Source organism: Gallus gallus, chromosome 4 (genome assembly GCF_016699485.2).
Source record: "Gallus gallus isolate bGalGal1 chromosome 4, bGalGal1.mat.broiler.GRCg7b, whole genome shotgun sequence".
NCBI lineage: Eukaryota > Metazoa > Chordata > Aves > Galliformes > Phasianidae > Gallus > Gallus gallus.
The window spans coordinates 18258026-18278078 of NC_052535.1; the positions used below are offsets into that span (position 1 = coordinate 18258026).

The following is a 20053-nucleotide window of genomic DNA, read 5'->3' on the forward strand; positions in this document are numbered from 1 at the left end:
ACTGTGTTAGGAGGGCTTTTCTCTATCCTGCCTTTCAAAAAGTGGGATTCAGATTCACATTGCCCATGTCTGGTGATAGAGGGCTGAAATAAGCCCTCTGACTAGGATGAGAATGCTCCTTTTTGATGGGATTAAAAACAAAATAAATGTGTTTCTAACCACTGAAGACAGCAAGCTTCAGAGGGCTTAAATGGGAAAGGCTAGTTTGTATTGAGGCAATTCTGAGTATTGCTGCATGTCAAATAACACTTCACTTGACAAATTGTCCCAAAGAAATCTATGGGGCTCTTTGAGTGAGTAAAGTGGTATTGGTATGAGTAAGGAGATTAGAATCTGCTGCTTGTTTTATTTTCACAGAGATTTCAAAAATGTGTTTGCTGTAATTTTCCCTTCCTTCTAGGATCGCAGGTGTTCACTTGGTCTGGCTTTAGAGGGAGAGTGATGTGAAAACTGCACCAGTGAAAAAAAAAATCATAAATCTTCTAATATATGACTAACATAGTTTCTTCCTCCTGTAAAATATGTGGAATAATCAAATTATCAAATTCCATAATTATGCTATGTTTTATAATAGTTTTATTGGCACTTGTTTGGGATTACCTGCATAACTCACTTGTTAGTTCACTACTCATGGGTAATGCACTCATCTCAAATGCATGCTAATAAACAGCTTATGTGAAAAGCCCAATTAGAGTTTACCAGGGATTAAACTAATAGGTTTTTTACAGAAGCCTCTTATGTTAGGGAGTTTCACAGAAATTACGAAAGATCTTAGTCTGTAATAGGTCATGTTTCCATCATGTTTATCCCAAGCATCCTTTATTAAATTCTGTAAGTTCTGAACCAATGACATGGATATCCATTCTGTGGCTTCATGTTTCTTCCCTCCCTACCTCTAACAACACGTTTGTGTCACCTCACATACATGCCACTGCACGCAGAAAGAACAAGGTTCTTTGTCTCCTGTGTTAAGTGAGCACAAAGACATAGCACAAAAGAGTCCTTGCTGTAGCAACTATACCATCTAAACTGAAAAGATGGGGAATAGGAAAAAAACATGATAGGTATGTACAGACTGAGAATCCCGGCATAGTTTCCAAAAGGTCATACAGGAAGTTGGAATTAAAATCAAATTCTCCCAACCACTGCTTCAGTGTCTTAACAACAGATTTCTCTCTCACACCCTATTCTGTTTTGATTCATCTACTGCACATCATGCTCATCTCTGTACATTTCAGCATCTCTCTTTAGTACCACAAGCATCATCAGCTACACCTATCATTATTTAAAGCATCGCACACACAAGCTGCACACTTGGACAAATACATCTGTGAGGAGTGTGAGTAAGGTTGTCAGGTCAGGCTCTCAGTGTGTGAGAAAGTGAGAGCTATGTTTTGCACAAATTGCTGTTACCAACCAACCTTGTAATTCAATTCTCAGTCTCCATTCCCTAGCCCCACACAGAAGCTTGCAATAGAAACAGGAACAGAGCTGATGCTGAAAGGTAGAGTTAAGCTGTTATTATTCAGTTTTCTTTCCTCATTTTCTCTACTTTATTTTCTCCATATATTCTGACTCACAATTATGCATCTGAGGATTTATTACACAGGCAACAGTCACACATTCTGCATTCCTGTGTTCCACATTCAGTCTGACATAAGGTTACCACACAAAGAAACTTCCCTGGACACATCCATGTTTCTTGCTTGGAGCTAATTAGGGAAAAGTTGTGTCATTAAACAGTGATTTCTTGAGGCTTACAGCGTTTAAAGCCAATGATGTAACTGTGGGATTTTAACATAAAGCAATGGGAAGATGTGTTTTTCCCTACTTTCTTTCTAGGAAAATTGTTTTGAGTGAAGTAGTCACCCAAAAGATAACTCAGGGATAATACCTTGAATGGAAAATTTCCAGTTTAAGCTAAACTTTGTGAACATAAACTTGTGAACATAAATTATTACAAGGTCTTCTACCAGGATATGAATATGACGAAGACAAATAGACATACGTATGCAAGATGTCCATGAATGGAAAGAAAAAAAATCAATGTACTGAAATACATTTCTACATTTTTCATTGACATCTGTCTGGGAAGAAAAGTTTTTTGACCAGTTATCTATACAAAAACTGTTTTTTTTTTTTCCCTCAATTTTTACCCAAATTTGCTTTAATAAGGTTTCTTTCCAACTACAGCAAACGCGCCCAATTATTTACTTTCTAATTAGTCTTTCTAATGTGAAGGGAAAAAATGAAAAAAAGGCAGGTAGACTCCCAAAGTACCTAAACTTTCTTCTTAAAGCAAATATTTCCTTTCAGTTCTCGTTCTATGAAAATTTATGAAAGGTTCTCTAAAATCTGAAGAATTTATCTGCTATTAACAACCTCAGTGGTGTCTGATAATATAAACAGTTGAGCTCAAACTGTACTTAATTTATAAGGTAAGGAGATATAAGCAGTCAACACCAGAATCCTGTGGAGGAATTAAATATTCTGTTGTTCGTTACCAATTCAAGTATGGTTTTTACCCTCTAATGCGCAAGCTCAGAAAGTGGGGGGAAAATGGGTCAGCTCAGTCATCCAGCAAGAAACTCTAAGTTATGGCAAATGTTGGGAAACAAGATGCAAGTCTGCACAGGGAAAGTCAGATAGGTAGAAAGTTTACTGATTTTCAGAACATCCTCAGTCATCAACTGAGGAATAAACAAGCCATCTGTTTTGATTGAACTCATTGGCAAAGCTATTGCATTGCTGAAAAGAACTTTTTTTTTTTTTTTTTTGCATAAGCAGATACATTGCTGAGATTGGTTAGAGCAGGAGGAGGAAAGTGCCTGAATCAACAGAATAGGTAAGATGTCCTGGATAAATGCTAGGTGAAAAGATATAGGAAGGACAAACACACACATTCTGCTTAGAATATATTAAAAAAGAATTGTCAGACGACCAGTCAGCCTGGGTAAGGGAATGGAAAGAAGGAAAGTAATAAAGCAGTAATCTCAAATGCAGCTCTGGAATTACCCAAAGTTTGCAGTGCTCTATAAGGATTTTAGAATATTTGTTAGGAATTAGGTGAGCAGGGTCAATAAACTTAAACTCTGTCAATAATCACTCTGTAATACGTACAAGGATCTTCCACCACAGTGCCTAAGGGCTATCTCTGAACTTAGAATTGAGCTTTTTGAATTTAAAAAGACCCATTAATTGCAGCAAGTCATTTGATAAAATCTTATTATGAAAGAAAGCCTAAAAATAGAGCTGTTTTTAACACTCAGGACTGACCCCCTCCCGAAGAGCACCTACAAACTAAACTTTGCTGAGAGGAATATTTATTGACAAGTTTTCAAGTCATGATCCTGGCCATAACAGTACCTCACATGACTGCACAGGGATTTGGGAGGCTGGAACGGGTCACACAAGGAGCGACCAGGTTACCAAAACACAGAGCCCAACTCTGCACTTGGCTTGGTCTCCACACCTCTGAAGAATTAAGGCCATGTCTCCACTGTATCATGGTGTGTGTAAAGTGATTTATAGCTCATGATGACCAAACTGATGCCAGTGCAGGTGCTGGCACAGCTCTCGGCCCTTTGGTGATGGCGAGCATTATGCCTTTGTGCCAATCCCGCAGGGTTTATACCTGATGCTATCATGGCCTGTGTGGAAGCACAGCACTGACTCTGGGAGGTCTAGTACTGGGTGACAGCACAGCTGTCCTCACAACTCCCATCTTTGCAGGGACTTGTGAATGTCACCCAGTCCCAGCAGCTCCTGGCACAGGCATTAGGAATATCTTCATGTGCAGCCTTCAGGAGAACAGCTACAAAATTTAATGCAAGCTTATGTTTTACTCAAACATTTACATAAAGCATGTGTTCAAAGTTAAAAGCCTCCCATTCTCTCCTCTGTAATTCAAAACATTGTGTAGTAAGGGATGCTATCAATACTGAATAGCTACGGATGCCAGAGATAAAAGTCACTTGAAGTGTTTAGCTCCGAGTGAAGCATGGGAGTCATGTGCTATACATCAAAAATCAAAAGAAAAAGGAATTGTTTTTGGAGAGAACTACCTAAACCATGAATGTTGCCAAAAGGACTATTTAGGCCCTACCTACCTCTTTTTTTTTTTTTTTTTTTTTTTTGCAGATGACATCTCATACCAGACATCTCGTTTACTGTAAAATGGCTCCCCAGAAGTAAGTGACAATGTATGTTATCAGAAAACAGAAAATGCCCAGAAGTACTTGGTAAATGTGGTTCTTAAAACGGACTTTTGTCTCCTTCAGATATATTACACTACTAGCTGAGACAAGTTAATGTGACTAAATACAGTGGGATAGTACTGCAATGTTAAACACTTAATTTTCCCAGAAACACAGGAAGGCAAATGGAGAATGTTGCAGATGAAAATATGTGATTAATGTAAAAAAAAATTAGCTTTAGGTTAACTGCTGCTTTCCAGTTATAATTTCTGTCAGACTGCCATGGCATATAATCCAAACCCCTTGGGGATCGATGTGAATTCATGGCAATAAAAAACAAAACAAAACACAGACAAAAACAAAAAAACCAAACCCACACTAGATAGGTTTTTGTTTGTTTGTTTGTTTTGGTTTTTTGGTTGTTTTTTTTCCCTCATTACTATCATCTTCTAGGAAAACAACAGAAGGCTCAGGTCTACTTTCATTGCTGTCCAAAGCCATGAGTGCTCATCCCTGGATGTGCCCAAGTCTGGGCTGGGTAGGGCTCAGGCTGCCTGAGCTGGTGGGGCAGAACTAGATGTTCTTTAAGGTCCCTTCCAACCCAAACTATTCTATGATTCTATGAAAACCCCATCAGGTACTCTACACATGAATGCATGTTAGTGTTGAAACACATCCATACCATCTGGATTTAAAAGAATGCACTTGGGAACTGCTTGAGTATCCTGAAGGCTGTCCTGAGAAGTCACAACAAATCCCAGCACACAGTAAATGAAAAAACAGAGCATATGATTCTGTATGGGGAATGTGACAGATTTGTGACAAACCCACTTGAATGCTGCTCACAAATTTGTGAGACTGTGTGAGGAGAGGTTTATTAATGACTGGCTGACTGAGAAAGGCCATGCAGACACTGTGCAGCTGGTTAAGCAACCTTGTCGCGCGCGAGGTCAGGTATGAGAACAAGGAACAAAACAGGATGCAGATGGAGAAAGCCGGCAACAGTGTTTTGAGAAGTCAGTAAGAGAGTGTTTGCTGAGAGATAACCACAGAGCACAAAGATAGGGGTAGTTGACACTGACTAGCGAGCCAATCCTGAGCTCCACTTTAGCAATATGTATGAGCCTATTATCCACGCTATAAATGTACACGCAGCTGAAACAATAAATGAGATTTGCTGATCATCTACTATGGTCATCGCATTTCTCCTGCTGATTCCTACAGGTGCTCACTAGTGCTGAACAATTAGCAACAGGAAACCTGACGTGTTTGACTCTGCATCCTCTCTTCATTCCATTAAATTACTCTTTCCAAAACACAGTGAAAAGAACTGCAGTCTGAGAGATACTAAGACTAACCACACTTCTTTTCTGAGTATAAGCTTTGGCACTGTAAAAGATTAATATTAACAAGGGGAAAAATCTGCAATGGATAAGCAGTAAAAACAAACAGTAACAACCACTTAAATTTGTTAATCTGAGAAATTCTTTCCTCTGATTCTCTTTCACAAACAAAATATTTTTTACATCAGGCTCTATCCATTATGTTCATCCTTGGTGCAGTTACAAGGCAAAAAAAAAATGCGGATTATTGATGAAATAGATCATAATGGTTCTTTCCAAGCTATTATCATTTATCATTTAAATGTGTATTCGATGAGCTTTAATCTGCAAATTTGTCACGATTGGGAGCCATTACGATTTAATAGATTAATTACGTTTGCTTTATTCTTTCTTCAATATGATGCATAGTGCACGTTCTGTAGACAACATGTGAAGAAATGGTACTTATCAGAATGGACTTTTTTAAAAGTTGCTACATATGAACAGCTGCTTATTAAAGTCTTTAGTCTTTAAAAAACAAGAGTGCTGGAGTGCCATGTTATTACACTAATAAAAAAGTCCTGGAAAATCTTCACAACCAAATGTAGTGCTCATTCTTCTGTACAGTCTCAATCTCCAATTACTTCTAAAAGCACCAAGATCAGTCATATCTGAGATTTCATCCACACACATTTACACCAGTCCCCTAGATAGTTACTTTTCTATAGGTTGAGAAGAGCAAACAAAATCAATGATTGCTTTCTTACTGATATTAATCCATCTGAACTGTGTACCGTGTAATCCAAGATCTAACCTATATCAATCCTTGTGTAATTTTTTTCTTAATCCACAAGTGTCCATTAATAATAATAGTATGCAAAACCAGCTAAAGAGATTAGCCTTGACAACTCTGTATTTTGCAGAAAAAATACTATATTGGATGCCTAGCTCAGTATTTGCATGTCTGCACAGCTTAAAAAAAATACAAAAATGAAGGCAATTAGCAATATGTATTTTACTGATTTTTAGCTATGGCAGACTAATTCCATATCCAGTTTGTACATAATTCACTTAACACCTTATCTTACTCAAGTTTTTCAGTTTCCTGAATAAAATCCTTTTGAAAGGGAGCTGTATAGTATCTGAGTAAACTCCTCTTGTAGTCACCAACAACACTGCTGTTCTCACTGAAAGAGACGCAGTAAGTAATGAGAAAAAGCACACCAGCCCAGAATTCAGATCACACTCTGGCTGTGATCCCCTTTTTCTTCTTAACATTGAATGCGGTATGACAGGAAGGATCCTCAGCTAGCCATTAGGCAAGATGTCAACATGAGATCTGAACGATCCATAACATGGGATGGGTCATCTCACAGCCTCCCCACTTACAGTGGGCTGCTCTGACCAGAATTGAGGTGAGGACATAAAGGCAGGTGATGAATACAGTCGATAGACAGCTCTGCCTGGATTATTTGGAATCTAGCCTTCCAAATGGCCATAAAACCTAAGTACACGTGCAGCTGGGTAAGCAGCCTGCAGCCCTGCTGTGGTGGGGCTGCCCTGCAGCAGATGAAAGCTCACCAAGCCTCTGTGGGGGCTTAGGAGTCAGGAGGCTCTGCATGCCCTGGGAGGTGGGTTCCAATTGCCCCTCAGACCATGCTCCAAGGCTGCTGAAAGCAATGATAGCTGAAGGCTTTTCTCATTACTCATGGGAATATTATAATTCCACAAAAAGCTAGCAGATAGCTGTGGTAGGACTGCATAACACCACAGTCACCCTGCCTATGTAAGGTGCATGCGGGCACTTTTTATGCCACCCTTATGCATTGTTCATGTACTAATGAATTAGTCATGGATTTTGCAAGGAGGATTGACTTTCTCCTTAAATACAGATATTTCCAAGCATAAAAATATACGCATCTAAAATAAAAAGGAACTATCCATTGGGCTTCAAATAAAATAATCTCACAAAAAAAAGGAATTATTTTTTAACTGCATGTATCTATTTTATGGTACTGGTCTCTTAACTTAGTGCTTATGAGTTAAGGAAACAGCTCCTTGGTGGATTACTTTTCATAGTTTACTCAGTAATGTGTTTACAAAGCCATTGTTACAACTAGATGCTTATATATTTTGATATACAGCACACACTGCAACAGTACATCTTCAATGATTTCGTACTTATTTAAAAAAAACTATTTAAATGTCTTTTTACCTTTCCTCCTGGCAGAACACAAGTTTATTGCCAGATACTCCAGGGCTCTATATTACAGTCTGACAGTAATTAAAGGCAGTATTAGTGGTGCTTTTATAGGAAATGGTAAGAGCAGTAGTTGTATGCTGGGATGGGCAGAACACATCTCTGACTGTTACTCCTCTGATATAACTAATTTGCCCTAGTAACTAATTTGACACTTGAAGTTTCAAATGAGTGGCCTCTATTTTTAACTGTCTGACATTACTGAAGTGCATAACTTTGAGAAATGTTAAGTGGATTTTATTTCCCTTTGTTAGAAAATGGCTCATCTACTCATCTGCTTTCTGGTGTGTATTATGTCAACAGTCTGTTCCAGAAATCAGTTTTTTTTGTTGCTGTTTGTTTTTAAAGATGAGTTTATAATGCATTATTTCAATGCAACCTGCACTTACCTAATGTTTACCTGCTCTCAATAATGGACAGTATTAGTGATAACCATTATCTCTACACCACCAACAGTGAATGATACAAAATACATTATCCAAAAATTTGTGATTGTGATCACCTGTAATCATACAGTTCACCAACAGGTAATAAACCAAATACATTAGAAGGTGTAAGGAAGTATTTTTCTGTGCATATCCGCTACTTGGAATCAGACTCCAAACACCATCTTAGGATTTTGCAGTGACTGTGAACATCAAGCTTTGACAAAACTAATTCTTCAAAAAATTTAATGTCATCTACCTAGAGTTGTTAAATTTTCATCTAGTTATACACAATATCTACAAATCAATCTGATTCTACTGCCATATAACTACAGTCATCTAGCAGTACAGAGCATTTAATCCAGTCCAGTGCAATCTGTTTATCCTTTAAGAAGTCTCCTTTAGCTAGAATGTAAAACCAATCCATCCCAATGATTTAAAAAAAAAAAACTTTTTTTTTTTTTTTTTTTTTTTTTAATAAACAAGGTAGCAATCCCTACAGGGACTTTAGGAAAAGAAGCTGGTAGGAGTCCCCTTGGTGATTATGGCCCACTCTCACCACGAGAAGGGAAGAACACGAGTGGGGCCCTCAGAGAATCCTCAGGACCCTCACGTGATTTGAGAAAGCCACAATTAGCATGGAAAGTTGCTACAATTTGATCACCATAGTTACTGGATTTTGGGATAAGGAGGAGTCCTGGATCAAATGGAAAGAACCAGGAAATCCATTACATGACCCCCAGCACCTGCTTCCTTCATATTTTGCTCTTTATGGGAAGAAAAATTACCTCCTTCAGCAGTAAAGGACTTGCGTTTTCATCTCTTTCTGACTGTTGCATTGATTAGATTGGAAAATGAGTAATTTGTATTGCACTTGATCCAAAATATCCCTCTCTAGCTTATGTTTATTCCTTTCCATTCACATGGTAGACAATTGCACGGATCCGAGGAGTCATACACAACACTATGATGTTTATTTTGCTCTCTGATGTCTGGTTAAAGGAAACAAGCAGAAAGTTAACCTGCAATTTAACAGTGACCAGTCTCTAGCTCCTGCTAGTGGCCTGGTCTGGGTGGTTTAGACCTGTATGGGCATGTGCCTAGGCTCATTCTTGCCACGTAGGCTCATTTGCAGCCACCTCTAATATCAGAGCCCAGCTGTACTGGATGCTTCAGGATGTGTTGTACTTTGCACTGCAGCAGATTTTTGCCTAAAACAATCAAGATACCATTTTCTCTTTTCTCTTCCTTGTATTATTACTTTTTTAAGTACAGGGAAAGGCAGATTATTTCAATTAAGAGCCTGCCACTGACAGCTGTAAGCAACCTCTCTTCAGTTCAGTGCCACAGTCGCAGTTTTACATTTCTCCCTGCTTCTGTCAGGATCTAATTTTCAAGGCCTGTTGCCATGGCAGCAAGTTGGAATTTTAATCCAGTACTAAAGGTCAAGACAGGTCACCAGTTTCAGTTCCTCTTCAATCTCCCCATAAAGTACCACAAAAAGAAGCTGAGATAAAAGTCTGACCTAACAAAAAATTCCAGTCTAGCACACAGCCAGACTTGAAACTATATGATTTGTATAGGCTTTCCAGTTCATCTGGAACTATTAAAATTCATGTTAAATCAAAAATGGGCAGCACTGATTTAAATTCCTCTCTCTCTGCAGAAAAGAAATACAGGTCCTCAAAATGCAGTAGAATGCATGTGGTACCAAAAAAGCAAATACTCACATGGAATATCTAGCAGGTAAGTAGTTGTGAAAGCAATCCCCTCATTACTGGAGAAATTTACTACTTTTACAGACTGAGCTGAGCCTGACAGCTACACTGAAGTCTTCCTTGTTGATACAAGGCAGATGAGTGAGTCAACATCTTTCTTTCAAAACCTGGGAAGATCTTTTTTGAACTATTTTGACTAAACAAGACTTTTCAATAAGAGACGATTTCCTGGAAGCTAAACTACCTGCAGAATTTTTTTTTTTTTTTTTTTTTTAGTATTTTTATCTTGAAGAATAGAAAATCCCTCATGAGAATTAGGAAATGACTTTCTATTTGCCAATTTTCTGCACTCCCCTTGACCCTGTGCTTTTTGTATTACGGATTTCAATTAAACAATTGGTTTGCATCTACTGGGGTAACGCTATAGATACCTCCTTCCTCCTCTAGGGCTACATATAATATTAAGAAAGCTATGGTTACAGCATTAGCAAATTCTCAACATGCACTTCTGCAAGATGCACACTTTTGCAAGATGCACAGGCACAAGCGAGGCGAGCAGCTCTTCCTCCTGGAATTCAGAACAGTAACTAGCACAGCAGTGGAGAAAACCTTCCTGGGTTTTTTTTGTCACTTGGGAGGACCCATATGTAAGGTAAAGACATTCTGAATCTGTAACTCCAAGGGCCACCCAAGACAGAGGATAATGCAGTGAGCATGGCCTAGCCTCATGGGGTGTTGTGAGAACTTCATAAAAAATAAACCCTCTGGACAGAAAACTGATAGGGTTTGGAGCCCTGCTGAGCGCTTAGCCCAAAGAATAATGGTGGCAACGTAAGTTCATCTGGATGGAGAGTACAAAGCTGAAAAAATATAGTGGATTATTGGTGTTGTCAGAGGGATTCAGAGGAAAGATGCAAAGGATTAAGTTGTGATACTAGAATTGCCTGTTAACCTTACTGAGGATACTTAGGACACAGACTGGGAGTTTCAAGCCCATTCTGGTTTTATGAATGCTTCATTGCAAAATCCATTCTTTTTTCAAGCCTACCACCCATTTCTAGTTACAACTATTTTGCTGCATGGTGCAGACAAATCTTGGGAGAATTTTCTCAGCTTACCTCAGGCTACTCATGACTAAATAACTAGTAAGATATGAAAATAAGAATGAAAGTGACTAGAGGAGGGAGCATCAGCAGGAGACAGCATGTGAGCTAAATGACTGGGTTCTGAATCTGAAGTTTACTACCAGGTCAGAGTTAAGAGGGAGTAGGGTGAGGACCGAATTATGGGGAAAAGAGAGCAAGGAAGAAGTTAGTTTATATGGATTTCATCAGTAAGTGTGAAGGTGCTGGCTGTGGTGGCCTTCTCTGCTCTATTCTGATTTACACTTTCAGATTTACCAAGTACATTTGCTTTTGAAAATTAATGTTTGAAGTTGCACTGAAGTTTGGAAGTGATTTCTTTCCACAAAAATGTAAATTGAGAGATCAGTTTCAGACTTAAGCCATGACGGCAAAACATATGCTGTTGTTTGTGGAAAAGCTCTTTAAATACAGGGAAACCTGTGGCAGATTTAGTCTTACTGTTCTCCAAAATGGTAACTGATACATAGCAGACAGGGAAATACATCCTGAACCCATACATGTTAATGTGTGTCATTTACCTGTCTTTATTAATACGGACACTTTGGTGGTCACACTTCAGTATTAGCATATATTTAGCTGTGCTGCATCAGACTTGAGAACAAAGTATTTCAGTGTTCAGGGTAAAAAATGTTCATTTCATGAGAGGTTATGTAGTATCGGATGAAATTCAAATGCTTCAATGCTTATTTGAGTTGCAGTCATCAAAGCTGGTAAGACTGCAGTTGCTTAGGTGTTTCAGGCATTCTTAGAAGGACAATAATTATACCTGTGATAGTCAAGAAAAATTATTCAACATTGATCAGCAAAATATGAGAGAATTACTTAGTTCCGTTCATACAGTCTTTTAAACTAATTTATAAACACGTCAGGAGAAAGATATCATGGAAAAGAATGTACTAGGAAATTACTTTACTTTGACAGGAAGGTTAAACTGTATGCAAGCAAGCTGAATAATGAAAACAAATTAGAAGTCTAGTTTAGAAATTATTTTGAATAATAGACTCATTTTCATGGATACGGGGCTTTTAATTGGCGCTGAATTTTAAAGTACTTAACAGCTAAAACGTTTTGTGAGTTTGCTTCTATAAGCAACTGGCCATAGGAAATGTCTGCATGTTTTAGTCCCGGTTACTTAGTACTGTGCTCAATAGGAGAAACCTGTAGCAGTGAGGAATAAAAAGATATAATCATGACTGATTATCATTGATCCAAATCCCAGGTGGTAACTCCTCAGAACTTACCAGAGCAAGAGGATACAAGGGAAACCTTTAACTAATAAAACAAAACAAAATACGAAAGATGAATGATATCTTACCAGACAGACCTTCTATTTTCATTTTCTGTTTGTCCCTTTAATACGGTGCAATGCAGCTCTCTAAAGACTACTGGAGTTTCAATTAAATGCCAGTGTTGTTTCACTTATCATAATTTGTACATGATAGTGTAAGTCCCTTGTATTCATAACTTTCCCAGTTTACCCAGAGGGAATATCCTTGGAACTTCCCACTTCTAACAAACAGGCAGTACTTAGTCCAGTGATTAAAGCTTGCTACACTTGCTAAGTGAAAATGAATGTATACTATAAAAGAAAGCAGGCTATCACCACTGGTGGAATCAATTGATGCTCTTGTGCTTTAATATCATTGATTAAAACCCGTAATTAAAAATACTGACATTTCATCTTCATGAGAGTATTACATCTGGATTGGTTTGTGACTGGAGCACAGATATAAAATTATATATATATATGTATTCTTCCTAATTCAGATGGAGATGAATATTGCTTGGTTAACGTGATTGAACTGGACATCATGCATCAACACTGAATGCACGTCAGGTTTTTAAAATTGAATCCTTTCAAGATTAAGAATTCATCAGCACTTGATTTGAACATTCCGAATAACAACATTACTCGTTGTAGCATTATCCAATATGCAGTCCTTGGTGTAAAATCCTCATGATGTCTGATTACTCTTCATAAGGACTTTATGCTGATTCATTTCAAACTGTGAATTACCTTTAATTCATAGCTTGAACATGCTGCCAAATTTTGGATTGCATGCTCCCATGTGACTTCCCCTGACAGAGTGGAGAACTTCCAAAAATCCATTAGATACTTAGGAAAAATACATGTCAGTAAGCACATCTCCATTTTCAAACACTTTTCCATGAAGTACTGTGATAATCTATAGGATTAGAAAAGCACTAGTATTTACTGAAATGGTTTAAGAGCTGTGAAGTAAAACCTTGGCACAGTTGAATCCAGTGGTGTGTAACTTTTGGGTCTTGAAATTTCACATAAAAGTATTTAGCTCCTTGTTTTGTTTTTTGAACCCTCTGTATTTAGCTGCTCTTCTATCCTCCACACAGGTTATGTATCATTAAGTACAGTGGAGCACAAAAACACTATGAAAATAGAATAAGTTGTTTTTGTTTCATCCATAAAAATTGTTGCTCTACATTTTTAATGGCTTCCGGCAGTTCACCCAGCCCTTGAGACGGGCCTTTTAATACTGTATTAATACAGTAAGTATAGGAAGTCATTTTATGAAAAGGGAAGAATACCATTATATTTATACTATTCTTTTTCGCTGGGCTTTTATGGAAACTAACCATGACTACTCTGAAGTATGATTTCGAAACACAGGATGTGCTTTATTAAAAAGGTCTTGGGTAGGCCAAGTGCTAAAAATCAAACAGAACAAAAGAACGGGATGTTTGAGGATGACATACTTGCAGTGGTAATTATATAACAGAAACTTAAGTCATGAGCTGAGTATATACCCTTGAATGCATGAAAGCTGACAGAAAATCCTTCTCAGTGCAATTGGTTGCACCTTTTCTGTTCCTACTTGCTATGCTTTGTAACAAACTAATTAGAGTAGACTGGCTGAAAACTGACACAGCACCCCATGGAGCAGTACAGGGAATTTGAAATAAAGTAACAACAACAACAAAAGAGAATATAAATTAAAAAAAAAAAAAAGAAAGAAAGAAAGAAAAAAGGGGGAAGCCAAGTGGCATAGTTTTGTATAGCCTAGTTTCAGCTCTAAAAAGCCACCATGGTACACACACACTCATGCACAAACTTGTTCAAAATTTCATTTGCAAGACTTTTGAGTAGAAATTAAGATCTGAGGCTAGATACATGAATCATTTAAAATACCCCTGATCATTCATGTACAATGTAGGTGCAGAACTTCGACATAAACCCAACATGATCCCTTTGTTCTGATCTTCTGTAATGCCAGTGCTTCTACAAACAAACTCTGTAATGAGATACAGGCAGCTTGGCTGCTGGAGCAGAATACAGGATCATGGAGGCAAAGCATCTTCATTCTGCATGTATGACTCAATTAGTCATGGTATAACACAGTGATACAGCGAGGGCAAGCACATTAGTATGAATTCCTACAGATTTCTAAGGAAACCAGTGGAATCTATAAGACTGTCACCATAAATGGAAAATATGACTTAAGACTTAAGGAAAACATCTAGAAGAATGTCCATGTTAAAAAGATCTCTAATAAAGAATATCAGTGAGAAAATATAAAACCAGTCAGGTTTGGTCAAGCTGAAATCATAGAATCATAGAATGTTTTGGGCTGGAAGGGATCTCTGAAGATCATGTAGTTCCAAATTCCCTGCCCTTGGCAGGGACATCTTTGAGTAGCTCAAGGTTGGTCAAGGTCCCATCCAACCTGACTTTGAGCACTTTCAGGTCCCTTGACACCCTGTTCTACTGCTGGTTGCATCCTCATATTAAATTTCTTCCTTACATCTAATCTAAATCTACTCCCTTCTAGTTAAAACTTTTACTCTTTGTCCTGTCACTACATACTCCAAGGAAAAGTCTTTCTACTTCTTTATTGTAAGCCCACTTGTATTTGAAGGCTGAAATACAGTCTCCGAGAGCCTAGGAGGCTTCTTGGAGCCAAACAACTCGACCCTCTCAGTCTCCGGTAAAACACATGAAGATTTGGTGGGGGATACAGTTTTGAAATCAGTAAGATCATGCGGTGTGGTTGACAGTATAGCAAAAAATGTTACTGGGGTTACGTTGGACTGAAATTTTACTCATACACTCCAATATCTCTGACACTATCCAATATCAGAAAGATTAAGTCCTCCCTAATACAATTGTATTCTGATAAATACTGAATTATTAAAATACACAATTAGCACAGGAGTTGTCAGTGTATCAGAGTTTATTTAGATCACACTATCCAGCTCTAACTACTTGATTCCATTATGTCTTTCTGCCCCACTTTCTGCTTTAATTTCATTATGTCCAACTATGTCCCAGTGTACAATAATTCCTGTTGAACATGATGATGACTGCACATGCAGATCTAAAGAAACAAATTGGCCTCGTAATACCAAGTCTCACAGTGGACTGCCTTCTAACCTCACAAAGCCCTGTGGAAATTCTTGGAAGCTACCTTAACAATTTTTCTGCAGTAAAAGGGAAAAAGTGATAGTAATGGGTTAGCTGATCTTCATTTGGAAGCTAAAAATAAAAGTAACTTTATTGCAGCTCTGATCTCTCATGTGTAAAATCTATCACCTACCATAAGAAGGCAGTTCATTGCAGCAGAAATCTGATTGATAGTACTGGAATTCTGGATCAAGCAGCAGAACAGAGAGCAACTAGTTCATAAAATGTACTCAGTGTCTTTGAGTTTTATATCAGGCTTCCTATAGAGAGCTTTGGCCCCATTAAATGCACTATATACCACTGAGCTCTGAAGTACTGTTCTTTTGAAATTCAGCTTATAACTATAAACCATGATTGACAAGTCTATTACTGTTAGTTACAAACTATTGAAATACTGTATTTTATAGTATGCTCACTAAAATATTTTTTCGCAGTAGAGTCCTAATACACTTTCTTTAGGAGAAAAATCATTTTAAGTTGTGATAATATTTTTTTTTATCTTTTATATTTTTTATTTTTATTTTTTACCAGAGAATGTGCTTGGTGTTAGGTTTGGGCCACTTACATGTTCTGAAACATGAACATACCTATTCTGCTATGAAGAACTGAGCATCTAATTGGATAGATTCTTTAAAAAAATCAGAAATCAATCATCGAGGAAATCAAAATAGAAAAGGGGAAGCACTAATTTGATTCTAAGTTTCATTAACAAATGCTATTCATTTAAAATAATGTATTTATCATTCACATTCCTCCCCAATTAGTTTGCAAAGATTTATTCAAAGAACTAACTTTATTTGGTCGAGTACTTTGTGACTTCAGGAATAAAGAACTGAACTTGCAGAGATTACTAAGTGCATCATTGAACTGGATACCAGCGGTCTAGTCCCAGATCTTTTATGCAGCTGCAAACAGATCCCTGAATTCCAGCAAGTTATTTCCGGTACACAACATTGCAATAAAATCAATATACTTTAATTAATTAAAAAAAAAAAAAAAAGTTATCTCTCCATTGAGTTTTGTTCACCTATATGAAGTTAGTCAAAATTGCATCCTAAGTGGGTTAAAGGGAAATCACTAGAATAATTTTGAAGTCATTTTAAATGAGCAAATTGTACTCACACAAACTTCAGCTAAACTGCTACAGTTCTGCATTCTGTAGTTTAAAACACTTGAACACAGAAATAAAATAGCAGCCCTAAACTGAAATCATGCTCACATATTTAAAAAGTGGCAAAACAACAAATTACTTATCAAAATAAGTATTTAATTCCTATTTGCAACAGTTCAATCTCAACACAGTGCCACGTTATTACAGTCTTAAACCAGGAAAGCACAAAAGAAAAATGGTTTAACACAGTGGAAAACTAGCTCTTCCACAATTTTCCACTGTCATATTTATAGATCATCTGTGATTTTCAGCAGTTTCAATGTGTATGAAGCCCAAGACCCACTTTTCAACACCAGCTAGTAGTTTCTCTCTGTACTATGCATTTAACTCTTCTTTACAAGTATAAACGTTAAAATTCATGCATCATCTGTTCATTGGGTTGCATTTTCTATTCTAAGAGGCTTAGAGTCTGATGAAAGAAGCATACAAGTGATTTAATTCTGGCAAGCTGTGCAACTAAAATCAGCATTATTTCTGCTTAATAAACTCATCTTTCATACACAGCTCTGTTAGCTAATGCTTAAAAAGAAGAAACAGTAATAAGCACTGAAAACATAAAACTGGTTTATGGCTAATTTTTAAGGACTACTGAGAACACCTGAACACCAGGACAACACTATGAGTGGAGCTAGATTTTAGTTACCTTTGTAGAAATAAGCTCATTCTCTGTGATAAATTTGAAAGAAAATGTAAAGCTGGAAATAATAATACTTACGACTTTTGTGTCACTGACTTAGTTGCAACTTTCCCTCCTGGATCACTCCACTCTGCAAACAAAGGAAACACATTTTCAAATGTCAAAAGATTACTGTAGAATTAAAATGCACCCAAAGCTGTCAGCCCATCAAATTATACTCAGTTTCACAACATGCCACAATGCATAACATGTAATAAAAAATGGAACTGATCTGCTTTAGCACCACAGAAAGCATTTTTTTAGCCTTTGATTTAAGGATGTTAATCAGGAAAAAAAAAAAAAAAAAAACCAACAACAACCAGACCCTGACTCTTAGGGCCAGGATGATAAAGACCTACTTTGTACATTGTATCCTGAGGTCAGATGTTGGGAGTCCTATAAAGAAGAACACACAAAATGTCAGCATTAGTTACATGAGATGAAGAAGGTAAGATATATCTTAGCTTGCTAGATTGAGGACACTAGCATTATGCAAATAAGGAAGGAGATGGTACAGAGAACGGATCACGTGGCAACACCAGTGACATTAGTTTAAAAAAACATTAAACATGGAGACAGAGCACTAGTTAGGGACAATTCTGTAGTTCAGAAAACAGCTTGTCCCCAGCTGCCGTAAACCTCTATCCCCACCTTTTTCAGACTTAGCCATGGACATATACAAACGTGATGTATCTGTGACATCAAATTTAAATACAGTAAATTCAACACCACTGCCTTTCATTTATGATCTTTTTGCTTGAAAATACAGTAATCTTTTCTTGATAGACACAGCAGTTTTCTTTGGGCTGTGAAACACAGGGTTTGATAGAGACACAATAAGTATTTCTTTGCTTGATGGACACTGTTTCATTTCTAATGAAATCAGTGGAAACAACTCTACACTGGAAAATAATCTGGTTTGTAGCCCTGAGCATGCTAATGCAGGGATTTTTGTTGGCTCACAATATCTAATCTACCTTCATGTCACAGTGGTTTCTTGCTTAGTTTTTCTCTAGGCTCTACAGTCCACAGTGATTGTAATCAGCTTTCCTTCCAAGCAGAGTCTGATCATTTCAAATTGAGGTGTTATTTACAACATCGCCTTACAGCCAAGCACTACTTTGCTGGAAGTGTTAGTTCTGTATGATGTAAAAGTCATTAAAGTTCTCACTGCACTTCCTCTTAGGGCATTATTAGTTCCTAATATTGTACCATGCTGTCAGTCAGTCCCTTGTGAAGTAATTTGTGCCCTAAGAGTAAACATGGCACTTTAGATTTGAATTTCAACAGGATAAATTTTTCCAATAAACTCCATTTTTGTAATCATGTCTTTTGTATGTATTTTTCATTAGGATACTTATTCTTTTAGTTAAATTGAAAACCTCTAATAGTGTGTCTCTGGGTTAAGTGGTCACAGAACCTAGCCATGGTATGTCTAATATCAATAATTTGGCTAGCTATAAATAATTTAGTATGGTGTTCAGAAAAGAAATTTATGTTTTTGCTTTGTTTTGTTTTGTTTTGTTTTATGGTAAAACTAACTAACCCAGAAATATTTATGTGCTTACATTTCCTAAACTGCTAGCTCAAATAACTGAACTTATATTCAAGTGATATGGTCAAGAATTTTATGATCAACATTTAGCTTGTCCAGAAATTATAAACACTGATATTAAGGTTGGATATTAACGATGGATATTAAAAGTTCAAAGCAAACAGTAGGAACAGAAAAGCACAATAAAATTTCAGCTTCTCTGAACTTCTGCTTATCCAGCTGTCAATGGAGACAACAGCAGTCTGCAGGACTCATGTCCGAATGACCCATCAAAAACAGAACACTAAATTAAAACAGAGTATCAATTAAAAATCACATCTTCCTGCAGGCCAAAAAAACCTCCACTCTCACTTATATACGTATTCACACAGGTAGGAATCTACTTTCACCTAAACAAGTTCAACTGAATTTAACCAGATTTACAGTGAGGATTCTATTCTTGTATGATTATGATTTATGGTGTTTATTGCTGCAGCAGTTAACTTCACTGACACTGACAGTGCTGGAAGAGTAACAATCATATTCCATCAAAATAAGACATTCTGGGTACTGTTTGTGTTATTTTTAAGGAGCCACAGATACTGCTAATTTCATACAATTTCCATTTAAGTACGGTGGCTACATTTCAGACAGGGGAGTATCCGTCAAATAGATAAAATCAGTAAGAGGAAAATCATGTTCCAGCTTCTAAAGGAGGACATGACTGTAAGCAGTACCGGTGAGGCTTTAAAAGCTATTTTCCAAAGTCCTTCCCTTAGAATATATGTAGCTCCATGTCAGTCTGGTGCACATTCCCTTCCAGGGGAAATCCCCCTCATCCCCAAACATCATCAGCTCACAGGTGTTCAGGTCCCAGCAAATGTTATCCCTGGCTGAGATTGCTCTGGGTGCAAGCTCGATCTCTTACTGTTCTACCAGAATCACAGCTAGAAGGCAACAACAAAATTTGGGCTGAAGTCATGTTCAAATAATACAGTTTAACAATTTACTGCATGTGAGGTGAACTGCAAGGTAGTCTCCAGGCCCATGCTTTGGATGTGGCAAATGTCAAGTGCATGCTTTTAACAGGACCAATACTACGCAATGCATTTTGCAACCATGTGTCCTCGGAGCATGCATGTTGACACGCCACAGCACTGTGCACAAG

The 20053-nt window shown here is 37.4% G+C and overlaps 1 protein-coding gene across 1 annotated transcript in view; it reads right to left on the reverse strand.

Moving 5' to 3' along the window:
• Positions 1 to 20053, reverse strand: part of AFF2 (AF4/FMR2 family member 2) — a 335698-nt gene that overhangs the window by 124770 nt on the left and 190875 nt on the right. Inside the window, exons 8-9 of the mRNA XM_046941145.1 lie at positions 17711 to 17747; positions 17391 to 17442 (exon numbers count right to left, since the gene is read on the reverse strand). Coding sequence (XP_046797101.1) covers positions 17391 to 17442; positions 17711 to 17747 — 89 coding nt within the window. The remainder of the gene's footprint in view (positions 1 to 17390; positions 17443 to 17710; positions 17748 to 20053) is intronic.